This window comes from Stegastes partitus, unplaced genomic scaffold, assembly GCF_000690725.1.
Source record: "Stegastes partitus isolate 25-593 unplaced genomic scaffold, Stegastes_partitus-1.0.2 Scaffold2031, whole genome shotgun sequence".
NCBI lineage: Eukaryota > Metazoa > Chordata > Actinopteri > Pomacentridae > Stegastes > Stegastes partitus.
Genome location: NW_007579762.1, coordinates 27,908 through 44,145, shown reverse-complemented (window position 1 = coordinate 44,145; position 16,238 = coordinate 27,908). Strand labels below are relative to the sequence as shown.

Below are 16,238 nucleotides of genomic sequence, written 5' to 3'. Positions count from 1 at the left end.
TAAAAAAGTACAAGAAGCTCCACCCTGAAAAATCTGGCAAGAACAGTGGAGGCCGAGAAGAATGCGAGGAAAACATCAACATGTCAGTCAGACACTCCGAAACTGAACAAGCAGCGTAGGTTCTTTCCAGGTTCTCTGGCTTCCTCCCACACAGTCCAAAAACATGCTGAGGTTAATTGATGATTCTAAATTGCCTGTAGGTGTGAATGTGAGCGTGCTTGGTTGTCTCTATGTGTTTTGTTGTTGTACTGGGAGAGCTGTATGGAGACAACATGGATTTTGTTGCACTTGTTGAGACAAACAGAGTGAAAAGATGTTGTTGTGCTGGAAGAGCTATAAAAAAGAACAGGGTAACATGATGAAAACTGCTGCATCTGAAGGGGTGTGAAGAAAAAAAAAAGTGTTACATTATATTATTGCACTCAAAAAAGTTGTAAGGGGAAACTGTTACATTATGGTATTACACTTTGGAAGCTATAAAAAGCAGTGTTATAACATGTAGCTGCACATGAGTAGAGGCGTTATTTCATGGTGTGGGATCTACCAGCCTTAACCGACATTAAGACAGAGAACGAACAAGTTTCCCCCATTTACAACCAGAGACTGAAGACCAGGTCCACTATAATCAACTGAGCAGAGACACCAATTCACTCCGCCAGATGTTCAACATTAAAGGAAGACACCTTCCAGATCTGTCAGGATGGTGTGACGTTTGTGTTGTCAAGATGAGGCCACAGGAAAACAGAGCTTCAGAGGACCTACGAGGGACCAAATGGCTGCCAGACACAAACCGACCAACTTGTAGGGGTCAGAATCTGGTGACGGCATCAAAAGCATTTCACTTTACTGACAATGCCACAGGGAACAACAGAGTCAGCTTAAGACAAAGAAAGACATTTATCCCACCATCCTGGATTTCACCATTCTTTATGTGTAGTTATTTAAAATAACTGCCAGACATTTATTTCAATAACCTCATCATGACCACCATTACACCTAAATCTGTTGCTTTATGTGTAAGCTCACGTGACAAACTATAACACGTTGGATGTAGTATGTGAGGGTTCATTCCTGTTTTTATCATCTGTTTACCACGAGTACAAATATATAAATGATGGGTCACAATATTGGACTGGTTTTTGAAAAGTGTAACTCTGTGAAGGACATCTGGACATTAGCCCTCCAGGTCAAATTCTCGTTGACTATCAAAAGCAAATTATTCCAAATTGCTAATTCCTTCTTGTGGTGGAAATTATTTAAATTGAAGGTTATATATACAAGTTAGTGACTGAGATGTGAACAACAAAACAGTGGAGGCACTGAACTTATATATAGATACATTTATTACACTTCCAACACAATAAAAACTACTATGACATAACAATAACATACATTAAGACAAACAACAACACATAACAAACAACAAGATGAGTGACAGAATAGAGAAGCGAGAGAACACAATATTATGCTGAAATGTGGTATTACGAGAGGAAGTTAGCAGTTGCTTTCAGATATTGTCTATTCATCCCTTCCTCTCGTAATACCACATTTCAACATAATATTGTGTTCTCTCGCTTCCATATTCTGTCACTCATCTTGTTGTTTGTTATGTGTTGTTGTTTGTCTTAATATATGTTATTGTTATGTCATAGTAGTTTTTATTGTGTTGGAAGTGTAATAAATGTATCTATATATAAGTTCAGTGCCTCCACTGTTTTGTTGTTCACATCTCAGTCACTAACTTGTATAAATAACCTTCAATTTAAATAATTTCCACCACAATTTTTGAGCTGCTTCATATGCTGCATTATCAATTAGATTGTGTAACAATTCTGCATGAGCATTGAAACCCCGTTTGAGCATTTGATAAATTTTCTCTACAATATACACACTAAACAGTCTGACTGCAGAAGGAACAAAGGACCTGTGGTAAAGTTCTGTTTTGCTTTTTGGGATGCAGTAAATCAAGGAGCCGCTTCAGGTCCCCACAATCTAATGTAGAGGTGTTGTCCATGATGGATGTCAGTTTGACCAACTTCCTCCGTAATGGAGTCCAGAGGGTGGTACAGGACAGAGCTGACCCTGCTCATCAGTTTGTTTAGTCTCCCTCCTTCTTTCCCTGTTGGTGCTTCTGCATCCACAGCAGATCAATGCAGAGGAGATTGCAGATGCCACCACGGTGTCATAACAGGTCTTTAACATTGTCCTGAGTTGAGCCTTGTTACATTTCACTTTCAACACAGCCTGAGTCTGAACTGTAACATCATGTGAACTAAGAGGGGCGAACAAATAACTAACTTATTAATTGAATAAGTTTTCCACATTACAGCACCAATAGTGGTCCACAAACATCCCAGAGAGCAAAAGACACAGTTTGTGTGCCAAAATAACAGCACACCTTTCTCATTCACTTTGCTCTACAATTTCAAATCTAATATGCTACAAAATTAAACGTCTATAATAAAAAAAAAAACTTGACTGCAATAAAATCAAACACTAACACCTTAGATTTTTTGTTTTCCTGCACAAGATATTAACATGAGCTGAAGTTTCTTGAAAGAGTTTTTCCTGTGAGTTTATGAAATAACAGCAGCAGGTTCCACAAGTGTCTCCAAAGAGAGAGAGAGAGAGAGATGGACCTACAGCAGTAACTCCATTAATCAGTTATAGTGACCATCTATCAGCAGGTCACACTGTGTACTTTTCTTCATCTCACACAGGTGAGCTGTCACACAGAGCCACAGTTTATCAGCTGCAGGTAAATATTTTGTTGCATCGTGGCTATCCTCAGTTTTGACTGTTTAGAAATAAACGGGTCTGTTTTTGTGTTTTCATGCAATTATGTGTAATGCATCACTTGGTGTGTCATCTAATGTCATATGAACAATACATTTTGCATGAGTAGAGCAGCTCTGTCAGTCACTGCAGTGAGTTTGTCTGAATGAAGCCACATGATGTCAATGAATGACATCACTTTAATAGACTGATGATGCAGCAACGTGGATGAAAAGGGGCTTTAATTAACTTTTATTTGACCAGTAGGTGTGTTCTAGATGAAAATTACACAAACGAGTGATAAATAATGAGAATAAATCATGTTAGACATGTTAATCACAACTTTTTAAAACTATTTCTATGTTGTTGTGTTTTATTTTGGTTGTTTTTCAGCTCCCTGCATAATTTCCCTCCTGACTACTATATATTGTTTATTCAGGTGTTTACATGAATAATCACAGAGTTCATAGTCTGAATAAAAATGACAAAAATCTTTTTCTGTTGTGTAAACGCGATTATTTTTTTATTTTTATTTTTATTTTTTTTGAGTAAATACAACCCTTAAAACGTTGTCGACTCATCTGTATCTGAACGCTCTCCATGAAACCTTTGCGGATGTAATTCCAGGTGGGAGTAATCTCTTATTCTCACATCGACTCTCTGCTCGCGCTCCTCGCTGAGACACCGCGCATGCTCCGTAGTAGTCTCCTTCATCGTGCCCTGTGCCCGTTATATTCAGCTCTAAGCTAGGCTAACTGTCAATCTGCTCCCCAGCATCACGCTCCAGGGACGCTCCGGGCTTTGCAGACTCCCTTTGCAAACACCTTAGCTGCTTTGGTAAGGAGGCTTTTATTTGTTCCTCTTTAAGATGTTACTGCTGAACTGTGTAATACCTGTGTAATTATCCAGCTACGTTACTTTCCTCTCCAAGGTTAGCTGGATTCCTTGCTAGCGTGTTTTAGCGATTGAGCTAACGGTGTGTGTTATGTAATGATGTTTAGCCTTGTAATGCACAGTTTAATCCCTGGACGATAGGTTTTCTGGGATACAGGACAGAGCTACGGAGCTGTAATGCAACTTTCGGAGCAGGGTTCAGTGTATCTGAGTGTGAGGGGGGTGTGTGCACGTTTGGGGGCAGTCTCACATCTATAAGCTTTAACTAACTAGTCTCTCAGTCGTATCGTTTTGCTGCTAGTTAGCCAGCTAGCTGTCAAACCCCCCACACCTCTTTCAGTGGCCCATCTGTTGTCCTTTGTCCCAGAGAGGAGATGCAGCACCAGCCCTTTGTTAACAGCTGCAAAAACTAGCATTGTTTAACCATTGTTCTCTTGGGAATTTATCTAAAACAGCTTTTCATACGTGAAGAATGCGGATTTAGCAGCAGTATCCCCAAAGACGATGCGTGGAGCCCCTTTATCGTTGCAGCCATGAGCTCAGATTTATTACCCACAAAGCAAGAGGGCCTTTTGTTCTGCTGCTGGTGCACCTGCTACCTTAGCTGCTGCATCACTTGTGCTAATATACACAGTGACATGTATTTGTATTAGTGGCACTTCTTACTAGAACTTTAGATTTTGTAGATTTGGTGATGATACAGAGCTTATTTGTTGTTAGCTTCCCTGCATCCTCTTCAGGAACAGCTTGTTCTCTTCTGCTGGACCTCACTGACAGGGACGGAGCTAAGGGGGGTCCCAGGGTGGCCATGACCTCCCCAGACTAAAGTGTGGCCCCCCACGCAACCGTTCATGCAGCCTGTTAGAGGGCCACACACATAGAGCTGGAGTTACATCCAGTAACTAGAATTGTTCTGGCTTTTTTGTAGAGGTGTTTTTCTACAGCTGTTGTTTCCAAATTGATGGGTTTTAACCTTCTATGTCAAGCAGTTTCTGGGTGTTTTTTGACTGCTATTACATTTTTACTTACTGAAAATGTAGAATTCATGGCAGAGCTGTTGTATTGGATTGCAGAATATTTCACAGGTAGGCCTACAAAAGTGTGCAGGTATCATACCTCACAGTGATGGAGCTGCTCAGGACACTCAAGAATCTATTTGAGTTTTTGTTTGTTAAAGTAAAGTGTGTGTTGCAGTTGAATCTTGTGAAGGATGCTTGCATCGTTTGGACAAAACCGCCGTGACTTTTGTTAACTGCTCATTCATAGTTTATTCTGCTGCTGGTGCACCATCATGGAGGATGCAAATGGGAAACTCTTCACCCATTATGAGGATGACTGTTAAATCCTGTGTAGAACAGTAAAAAAAAAAAAAAAAAAGTGAGGTTGTGTTACGCGGGAAATCTATGGCTCAAATATTGAAGTTAATCTTTATCTTCCGCAGCACAATGGCTGTCCCTCCATCATACTCAGACCTGGGCAAGGCTGCCAAGGATATATTCAGCAAGGGCTACGGTGAGTACTATTTTAGCCTCATGAGTAAATTATTAACTGTTAGGAATTCCTGAAACTCACAGCCTGTTCAAATCTGCTGATTCAGTGGGAGACTGTTATCCACTGTGCAAATGGTAGAAATTGACTGATGAACAATTCAACAAATAGGGCATTCAGGAGCTAGCTGTTTTTTTGTTTTTTAAGTATGTATGTAATGTCTGAAATGGCATCCAGAAAGGCAGGTGTTACTTTTTGGGATGTTTTGAAGATGCAATATGTGAGCAATTCAGAATATATGAAATAATGCAATGTCTATGTACAGTACATGTATTGCGATATATACAATTTTGGGGGGAAAAAATCAGTGGAAAAATCAGACGAATCAAGTTACTTCATCAACACATAGATGGAAAAAATATGTAAAAATCAAATAATGTTGTCAGTCCATTCTGCTCATTAATTTGCAGGAGAACTACATTGATTAGTTGACTAAATGATTGGTTGTTTAACAATTAATTGGCAGCTATATTGATCAAATAATAAAAATATTAAGATTTTTGTTTAAGCATTAATGCTAAAATACTACTTTGTTCTATCTTCTAAATAGTGTGAGTCTATGGCTCTTCTTTTTGTTTGTCATGAATAACTGATGAGATGCAGATCTTTTGAATTAAAGAAAATTAACTTATTGCTCGTGATTGTTCCCACTCTCATGCAAAGCTTCAGCCAGCTAGCTTAGCTTAGCATGAAGGCAAATGTACGAATCTGCTTCAAAACAAGACTGAAAATAGTCTTCAGTTGCTGACATGTGCTTGTCAATAGAAACTACATTTTACCCATGTTCCCTAAATGCCTCATATGCAAGCTGAAGCAAGCTGTGCACAGAGAAGCCTAGCACTTTCAACATCAAAACTACAGTCGATCATGTTAACTTTATTGTAAGAAGCTAAGTTTTTGTTTCACTGTGCAGCCCCACTCTTAACATTTAACCTACATTCTGAAATCCTGCAGGCTTTGGTGTTGTGAAGCTGGATCTCAAGACCAAGTCACAAAGCGGAGTGGTGAGACCACCCTTTTCTTTTTTACCTGCTGCCCCTATAAGTCCATCTATCCCGCCTTGCATTATCCTGCTACTCTCTAAACCCCCAAATCATACTGCAGATACCCCACTCAAACTAAAGCCCCTTTCAGACATGTGCTCCGTTCCCTTGTTCTGTTGCTACCTGAATGTGTCAGCTTCACGTCTGAATTAGCACACTGCTCACTTCTCTGTACACGTTGCACTGGCAGTCTTTCTAGGTCAGGCCTTGTTGCGTTTCACTTTCAACATGGAACAAGTCTAAACTGTTCAAAGTTTTTTCAACAGATATAAATGGAAACAGTGATGTAGAAGAGGTCTGTGTCTGAATGACAGAAGGCTGTCACTCAAACAGTTTGATGAAGCCAACAGTGTCACAGATCCCATGTCTGAAAAGGGCTACAGGCAGCAGAATAATCACACTTGTTACGCTTCTGCTGTAACTCGGAGCTTGAAGGTTTCTAGGTGCCGACCTGCTTGGAGAAACGCGACAGGCCTCCAGGTGTCTGTGTGGCCTGTCAGTGTCTCTTCTGCCTTTCCTAACCCTGCTCTGTCTCCATGCTGCTGCCCTGGACTGCTCTCATGTAGATGGTAAGATCAGTGTCAGAGCAAAGAGATGATACTCCATGGGTTTCTGTCCTGTTTAATCACCTCATCCTCCACTTAGTTGCACATGTTTATTATTATAGTTGAATCCTTTTTCATTTTCATGGTATTCATTCTTACAGCATGAAAATCTGTGCAGTCACTTCCCTCTCACGTTTCCTTGTGATTTTCACTTCCTTGTGGTCTTTGAATTGGTCTAACTCATTGGCTTTCGGTCACATTTTTGTAATCAATCATTCCACCCTTTTGTTTGACTAATCAATTCATCATTCATTTGATAATATGTTAGAAAATAGAGAAATATTCCTGTCACTGTTTTTTAAATTCTAAAGCAATGTCTTTAGATATCTAAAATTCAGATTTTAAACCTGGTGTGTGGGCAATTTATCTACAGGCAAAACTAGTTATTAACTAAAAACTAAGCCTCATATCGTAGAAACACAGTTCTCTAAGTAGCAACTTATCACTACTAATATGTGAAATTAGATATTTTTAAATGCGTCTGTTGTTTTCCAATTAATACTATTTCATCATGTGGACAATAACAGTTACCTGAATTCATGCATCCCCCCCCCCAAAAAAAATTTAGAAATGATAAATGTTCCTCATTTTAAGCCACGAACCCTGGTTCTGTTATCTTCACATTAGGCCTGCAAACAATTATTTTCATTATCAGTGACTCAGTCTAGTACTTTCTTGATTAATCTGTTACATGATTGGTCTATAAAATGTCAGAATATTTTGAAGAAAGAATAAAAGATAAAGAACAGAAATGACAGAAAAGAAACCAGAAAATATTCACATTTAAAAAGCTCTTCAAATTGATAAATTGATGACATCATCATATAGTAGAGCTGCAAGGTGGCTCGGTGGTTAGCACCGTTGCCTCACAGTAAGAAGGTCGCTGGTTTGCATCCCGGTGAGGACACCTGGGATCTTTCTGCATGGAGTTTGCATGTTCTCCTCGTGCAGCGTGGGTTCTCTCCGGGTTCTCCGGCTTCCTCCCACACAGTCCAAAAACATGTTAATTTGTGATTCTAAATTGTAGCCCTGTGATAGACTGGTGACCTGTCCAGGGTGTCCCCTGCCTTCACCCTAAGTCAACTGGGGTAGACTCCAGCCTTAAGCGGTGGATGGATGGATGGGATATTTATATACTCCTTCAACAAATATCTCAGTACCTGCAAGATGGGAAATAGATGATGGATGAAATTTTGAACAAACATTCATGTTCAGAGGATGAATCCGACTAATATTATTCAGGAAATACTTTAAAATTTTGTTGACGGATTGGCTCAGAACCTGGTGCCCTGACTGTATTTACGATTGACTTTGGTCCTCTGACTTTTTCTTCAACGCCACTATGAGATTTGTTAACTTATGTTATTGAAATATTTCAGCAGCTATTGAAAGGGTTGCTGTGAAATTTTTAAAACACATTTTCTGTCCCCAGAGGATGAATTGTAAGACCTTGCATCTCCCACTCCTTTTCCACTATTCTTCATCCAGCTGCATCATCAGGTCAAATCTGTCCAGTACTTTGTGTTGCAACAAGTAACCACAAAGCTAATGACGTTCCCATCAGGCTCAGCTGCACTTTGCTTTTAGAGCTAAATAGCAAATATTAGCATGCTAATGCTAAACTGCTATAGCAAACAAGGTAAACATTATAAAGGAAGGAAGGCCCACAAAATGATTTTATGGGGTTCTGTTCCTTGTACTGTCAGGTTTTCAGTCACTTTGTTGTGGATATAATAATGCCAGTGATGGGACTTCAGCTGCTGTTTAGAAAATTGAAGATTCATAGTTTAATTCTCAGATACTCAGTGTTTGTGTGTGTATTTTTTTGAACTTTATTTTTTCGGTTTATCATTGTATTTTTCTGTCCATTTTGTCGATGTCTCGTGCTGCTGGTATCCTGCATGGGTTCCTGTTGGGGGCTGTCTGCTTATTTCAATGTAACTGTAATGCGTTTCTTTTTGTAATGGATAGCTAAGTTCGCTCGTAACGCTTGTCAAGTTCTTCTTTTCTTCTCTGTCCTTTATTACTAATGATTTTTCTATGCTTTTATTCATTATTTTTGCGCGTTCCGGGCTCTGCACTGATTCTCTCACCTGCTTCCAGGAGTTCAACACATCTGGCTCCAGCAACACAGACACGGGGAAGGCCTCGGGGAGCCTGGAGACCAAGTACAAGATGAAGGAGCTGGGCCTGAGCGTCAACCAGAAGTGGAACACAGACAACACGCTGGCCACTGAAGTCACTGTGGAGGACCAGGTGTGTGTTCGTGCTTTTAGACCTGATCACATTTCAGTGTGTGTGTCTGTGAAACTGTTTCACTAAGTTTTACTCTCTTTCCAGCTGACTCAAGGGCTGAAGGTGGCTCTGGATACCTCTTTTGTACCAAACACAGGGTGAGACTCCGGTTATTTGTTTTAATGTCTGATAGTGTGAACTGTGGGGTTACAAGAAATGTTATGTAATAAGTTAAACTTTGGGTCAGGCCTGGATGAATGGAGTTTTCACTGTCTTTTTGTTCTCTTAGTTAATAATTCGCTGCCACTTCCTCTTACAGCCTGAGGAGGTTTAAACTTAAATTTTCTCCATTTTAATCACATTTCTTTTTTTAAAAAAAATACACTGGATTAATCTATGGTAAACCTTTAGCTAGCACCAGAACCTTATCCCTGTATTTCACTACCCATTTTAGAAAATAGTCTGGCAATATACTACATTTTTCTTACTGTGAAATATCTTGGAAAAGACCAAAACCATCTAGAGGTGGGTTTGTTTCTCAATTTTTGGAATTGTTTTTGATGTAGTACAACAAAAACTGTAAAAGACACAGAATAAAAAAATTAACAAAGGTACCAGAAAAAGGTTATACAGTTTAGGCGGTCCCAAATATGCTTTTTTTTCTGATTAGTTTATCCATCCATCCATCCATTATCTATACACCACTTAATCCTCACTAGGGTCGTGGGGGGCTGGAGTCTATCCCAGCTGACTCAGGGTGAAGGCAGGGGACACCCTGGACAGGTCACCAGTCTATCACAGGGCTACACTTAGAGACAGACAACCAAGCACACTCACATTCACACCTACGGACAATTTAGAACCACCAATTAACCTCAACATGTTTCTGGACTGTGTGGGAGGAAGCCGGAGAACCCGGAGAGAACCCACTCTGCATGGGGAGAACATGTAACCTCCACGCAGAAAGAGCCCAGGTGTCTTCACTGAAACGCGAACTGGCAACCTCTTGCTGCGAGGCAGTTGTGCTAACCACTGAGCTACCTTGCTGCCCACAATTAAATATACACAATTAAAAAGAAAAAAAGAGTAATAAGTTAATAAGTTTCTTGCCGCTGCCAAAATAAATCCAGTTTTTACATGCCACATGTGTTATTTACTCTGTAGAATCAGGAAATAACTGTAGATTGTGGCTATTGTTCTTCCTTATTGTACAATATCTGTATTCATGTGCAATAATCATTTTTATCCAATACAATATACTGTAAATTTATCAGTACAGAGTTTTAGGCAACAAGCCAGTCTCTCCCTATCATACGTTTCTTTTAAACTTGCTCTACTTTTCTTGCCAATTCCACAGCAAACCATTTGTTCTGTGTCTCGGTGTTTACCTGCTCTGTCTGTGGCCTCAGACGGTTGATTCTACTGAAGGTGTAAAACATTTAAAGGGAACTCAATCATTTCTGAAAACAGCTGCTCACAAGTACATGTAGGAGGACATTTGTAAGGGACTGATTTCAGCAGCTCATTAATTCACATTTGTTGTTGTCTAGTGAGTATTTACAGCAGCAGGAAGGTGTTTATGGGGTCGAGTCGGTGTCACCTCATTCATGTGTGTTCAATAAACAGCAGTTCATCTTTAGGCCACAGAGAAATCAGATATACACTCACTGTACTTGTTCACTGGATACACCCGTGTTTGGTTTTGGTCCTTTCATTGATTTGTTGGAAATAACAGAAATACGAAGCATCACCACTCATCCTGTAACATCACAGAATTAAAGCCAATCGAACCTGTTTTCCAGGAAGAAGAGCGGGAAGCTGAAGACCGGCTACAAGCGTGACTACGTGAACCTGGGCTGTGACGTGGACTTCGAGGGTCCCATCATCCACGCTACCGCTGTGTTGGGCTACGAAGGCTGGCTGGCCGGCTACCAGATGGCCTTCGACACAGCCAAGTCCAAACTGGCCCAGAACAACTTTGCCCTTGGATACAGGGCCGGAGACTTCCAGCTGCACACCAACGTGTGAGTGATTCTACCAAAGTCCTTAGAGACGAGCCTTGGTAGTCTAGACAAGTCACTCCTGAGCAGTTATTTCAGGCTAACAAGTCTAGGCTCCGCTCTAAATGACTGGGGAGAGAACCACAACTGTAATTTGAATTGAATATACAGAATCACATGTCAAATCAGAAAACAAAATGTTAAGTGGCTTCAAACATGGGTCAAACATTCTACTTAGTGTTTATGTCGCACGTTCCAGCTTTTCTGATTTACTAATTGCATTATTCCAAATCATGATTTCAATCTGAAATCAAGAGATTGTTCAGCCCCCCTGTGGCTCCACGACAGACGTTTGTCCAATATTTATTTAGAGGTTTCGAAAACATTTATTAATTCTTAAAAGGACTGCAAGAGAGCAAGAAAAATGATAAGTATGATTAGAAAAAAACACCCTGCACATTCACTATAGGTAAAAAAAAATTGAGAGATCTTATGTCAATATTATGACTTATCTCATAACTAGCTTGAATATCAATACATGTGTTTTACATGTGTCTGCTAGTGGGAACACATGTAAACTTAAACAAGAAACACAAAGTGCAATGTTGCCATTAATACAATGAATCACACTTTGGCTGCAATGTGGGCCCAACGTTTTAGCCCGTATTTGTTTACTTTTGAGAAAATGAAGTCTGCCAACTTATCTTTTGACAGTTCCTTTTGTTGTGTCCGATTGGATATACTGAAAAATATCAGTGATTTACTTTGATACTGAAGAAATTATGAAAACCTGATCATTTTTCAGGCAACTTCTGGTTGTTCCATTGCCTGTCCATACAGTCTGAAGTAGTTTTTTAGCTCTGAGATCTTTTCGTTTCAAACGTTCTATCTTTAGTGAATTCTCGTATCTCTATATTTATGGCCAAATATCACAGCTCAGTTAAAACATCACTCTGTGCCACAGGTGCAGTTTACAGGGATGATTTTCTAATATAAAGTGGTATTTTAAGCACAAACTTGTCAGTCCAGGGGCCTCATTTATCATCAGTGCGTACGCACAGATATGTGCGTAGAGTGTGCGTACGAACATTCCTACGCAAAGTATGGAATTTATCAACTTGTACTTATACTTAGGAATGTGCGTAAATATAAGAACAACTCTGACCATGCGTACGCACACGATCTAGCGGTAGAACAGTGAAACTACAAATAGAAAGCCATAAGGGATTTTGACCACCGGCACATTCCAGCGTTTCCCAGCCGCCACTGAGCAGGATCATGTCGGCAGTGCTGGATGCCACAACTCCCCTGGTCCCAGCCTACACCCAGTTCCCTTATAGCCATCACCAACCAGCCCAAATCAAACAGCGACTTCACGGCATCACTTGATTCCCAAACATAAGTGGAGCCATAGACTGCACCCACATCGCAATCAAAGCAGCATCACTAAATGAATTTAATGATGTTAATAGACAATGGTTTCATTCAGTCAATGTACAAATCACTTGCGATGCACATTTGTGGCTATCAAACATTGTTGCCCCGTGGCCTGGAAGAACCCACGACTAATTTATTGAGCGGAACAGCTCTGTGGGTGTACGTCTCCAATCGAGAGCTGCTGAAGACGGCTGGCTTAGTAGTGAGTGTTACAAAATGTGTAAATATTTTTGCTGGACTTTGTTTGGTTATTACAACATGGCATCTGTAGTGATCAGGGTTATCCACTGGGTGGATGTTCGGTATTAATTCGTCGTCCTCCAGTTGCAGCCATTTCTCTTTTATGAGCTGTGACAGGTTTTTTGGCACTGAGCTTAACGTCAAACCACTTTTAAAAAAATGTTGCCGGCGATCTCTCCTCTGACCCGACAGAAATAACTACAGTGGTTATCTTGTCCCATTTCTTTCGCTGCTTATTCCAACATTTCACACACCAAACATTAGTTTCTGGTTTGCTTCAACCTCGCTGACAAATACCTTGATTTCAGTTTCAGAAAAGTTCCTCTTTTTCACCCTTTTTGTCACGATGATGACGACAGGTGAGGAAAAAATAAATGTTCACTTGCTTTATAAAGAGGCGTGTTGTTGCCCTATAAGGTGATTTGGAGGCGTTTATGAGGGCAACGCGCACGAGCACGGAGGTTACGAACAAGTGGAATTTATCAACACTGATGACTTACTGACGTGTGTACGACCCCTGCACGCACATTTGATAAATACAGATTTCTTTGGACTTGCCCACATTCTAAATTTCATTCGTACGACAGAATTTAGAACCTTTTAGACTCACTGATGATAAATGAGGCCCCAGAGGAGATGAGTCTGTAGGATGAAAGCATGTCTACTCTGTGCGTGTAAGTTAACCAGTGTTTTTTCTGTCTCAGTAATGACGGCACAGAGTTCGGTGGCTCCATCTACCAGAAGGTGAACGATGAGCTGGAGACGGCGGTCACTCTGGCGTGGACCGCCGGCAGCAACAACACTCGCTTCGGCATCGCCGCCAAATACAAGCTGGACAAAGACGCCTCTCTGTCTGTGAGTTCTCATTTGCAGCACTGCTGTCGAAGCAGCTTCTCACAAACTGTTGTGTCGTTGTGTTTCACGTCTTATCTTGTTTCACCCCACAGGCCAAAGTGAACAATGCCAGTCTGATTGGAGTCGGCTACACCCAGAGCCTTCGGCCAGGTAGGCTCTCATCCAAAGTGGCACTGTTGTCACCCACGCAAATATTTCGTTTATAATCACATAACCACATCTGGGTAATTAAAAACTGCAGATATCTTGTCTTACCGGTTGGGCCGAATGTTTACAAAGCTGCTGAGAGAATGTCTAAACGTAGCACATCAACATTTTTTCCCCCTTTTGTTAACATAATTCTACATGTAGAACCTGTTTTATCCAGAAGTGGCCATAGAATCGGCTTTTTCTGTCATTGTCGTTGGTGATTGTTTAATCAGCAGGTATAAAATATAAAGTTCGCTCTGCAAACTGCTCCACTTTCTGTCCACATAGTGGAGCTCATGCTCACTGGTGAGCTAATTAGATTCTTATTACCGCATCCATCTTAAAAGTAGTTCACTAACTGTTATTCTTCTTGTTGATGAACCTGTTGGATCATTTTTCTGAATCCTTAAGTTGTTTGGTCAGTAAAATGTAGTGAAAATTGATGATCAGTTATCAAGTCCAAGATGACAAATACATGTATACAACAATGCATTAATTAGTTGTCAACTATTAAGTTAATCGCCAGCTATTTTGATAACCAATCACCTGAGTTTTATATATATATCACCTAGGCGAGATTCAAATATTGATTTGGTCTAGTCAGATTTTAAATCTGCTAGGCAGAACTAAATTTTGATTTCACCTAGACCAAATTAAAATCCTTCTTATATCATAATGAGATTGTAATCCTGCCTGGGCAAATTTGAATTTGGACTGTGATGACTATATGGTGTGAGATGTGGCTAATTGCACGGTGTTATAATCTCCACACTTCACCATGGTGTGAACCTCACATTCTTTAATGCTGTAACCATCAAAGAGTCACACCAGCATTTTCATTCAAATACATATGAAGAGGTGTGATACAGCTTTTGTCATGTTTAACAGTCACACAAGGCTGGTACAAATACTATATGTATATATGAATGATTTTAATTTGGTCTAGGTGAAATCAATCTTATAATTCTAATTGATATAACGTAAGTTTGATTGATGTTGTCTCAGTTAGACGATGGAAAAGTGTTTTTTCAGAAGGTTTGTGAAGCTGGAGTTATCTGTTTTTGCAAACAAACTCTTCATATATATGTGAAACACAATTCTGACTTCTTCCTCCTTCTATTCATGGTTGTTCTGTTTCCATAGAGGTGCAGGATTATATATTCCAGTGAAAAATGAGCCACAGTGAGGAAAAATGTGACAGGACAAACAACGCCCATAAACTGCTTGGAATTACAAATAGTAAATAGTATAACCATCACTACATGCTTTGTGTCTCTGCAGGTGTTAAAGTCACCCTCTCAGCCCTCATCGACGGGAAGAACTTCAATGCTGGCGGACACAAAGTGGGCATGGGCTTCGAGCTTGAGGCATAAACAGGAGAGCCCCCAACGAAGAAAAAAGCCCAAATCAGCACTCACTCTTCTGCCCCCACCCCTCCATCACTCCCACCACCTTCATGTAGCTCCTCCTCTCTGGACTCTCCCTCACACTCCCCCCTGTTCACACCTCCAACAAGCATTTCTGACAGAAATAGAGCCTCAGCTCAAACACCCCCGAGAGGAGTCATGATTTTGAAACTGGAGGTGTGCCGTCATGGATACATTTTTTGGCTATTGAAGTGACACTATTTATTTCCCTGTAGGATGAACTAGTCGTTGGTGTAAATGTGTAGCTCGTTACAGCTTCAGTTGCTCCTAAAAGCATGTAAGAATGAAAAACGTGGATGCAAAGCTTAAAGCTTATTCGCTGAGTGTCTGTTTTCTCATTTTCTGTGTCAGTCTAAACACGTTTAGCTGCAATCCGTGGACTATTTAATTGTGTCAGTGTTTTGACACGACACATTTCATGACTGAATTACTGGTTAAAGTCGCGAGGCACAGGCTGATTGGTGCATTTAGCTTTTAGCGATACGGGAACATTAAAAGTCAGCGCAGATGCTCCTAGATGATGTTTGAATCCTTTGTGACGTCTCACTTGGTAGGTGAAATCAATGTTGTGGAATCTTCTGGTAGGTCATGTAGTTAGTTTGCATTTCTACAATGTTGTTTTCATCTATCTGTCTGTCACCGAGAGGATATTCTACATCTGCTCGTAGGGATCTCAGCAGCTGTTTCCTCACGTTGTTTGAGGTCTGCTGTCAGCGAAAGCTTCTCAAAAACCAACCTATCAGATCTGCGTATAAAAATACTTGTCATCTGAGTGATTCCAGTCCAAACAACAGATAGGATAATACGAGGGTGATGTGTTCCCCACCGCGACTCTCCTGTCTCTGACTTTGGTAAATGTGTTTTGTTTTCCAATCTGATTATGTCATCATAATCATAAGGCTTATGTTTCTGTCACTTAGACACAGTACCTCATTTTTTCCAATGTAAACTAAAGGAATTCTAATATAATAAAAAAAATTTGGAAAAACA

General features: G+C 40.3%; 1 protein-coding gene across 1 annotated transcript; it reads left to right on the top strand.

Moving 5' to 3' along the window:
- The first annotated feature begins 3,486 nt into the window (after nucleotides 1-3,486).
- LOC103373621 (voltage-dependent anion-selective channel protein 2-like) lies at nucleotides 3,487-16,238 on the top strand. Its single transcript, XM_008303544.1, has 9 exons — nucleotides 3,487-3,612; nucleotides 5,111-5,181; nucleotides 6,172-6,221; nucleotides 8,969-9,121; nucleotides 9,206-9,258; nucleotides 10,903-11,124; nucleotides 13,482-13,632; nucleotides 13,725-13,782; nucleotides 15,103-16,238. The coding sequence occupies exons 2-9, from the start codon at nucleotides 5,115-5,117 to the stop codon at nucleotides 15,192-15,194; spliced, it is 846 nt and encodes a 281-aa protein (XP_008301766.1). The 5' UTR covers nucleotides 3,487-3,612; nucleotides 5,111-5,114; the 3' UTR covers nucleotides 15,195-16,238.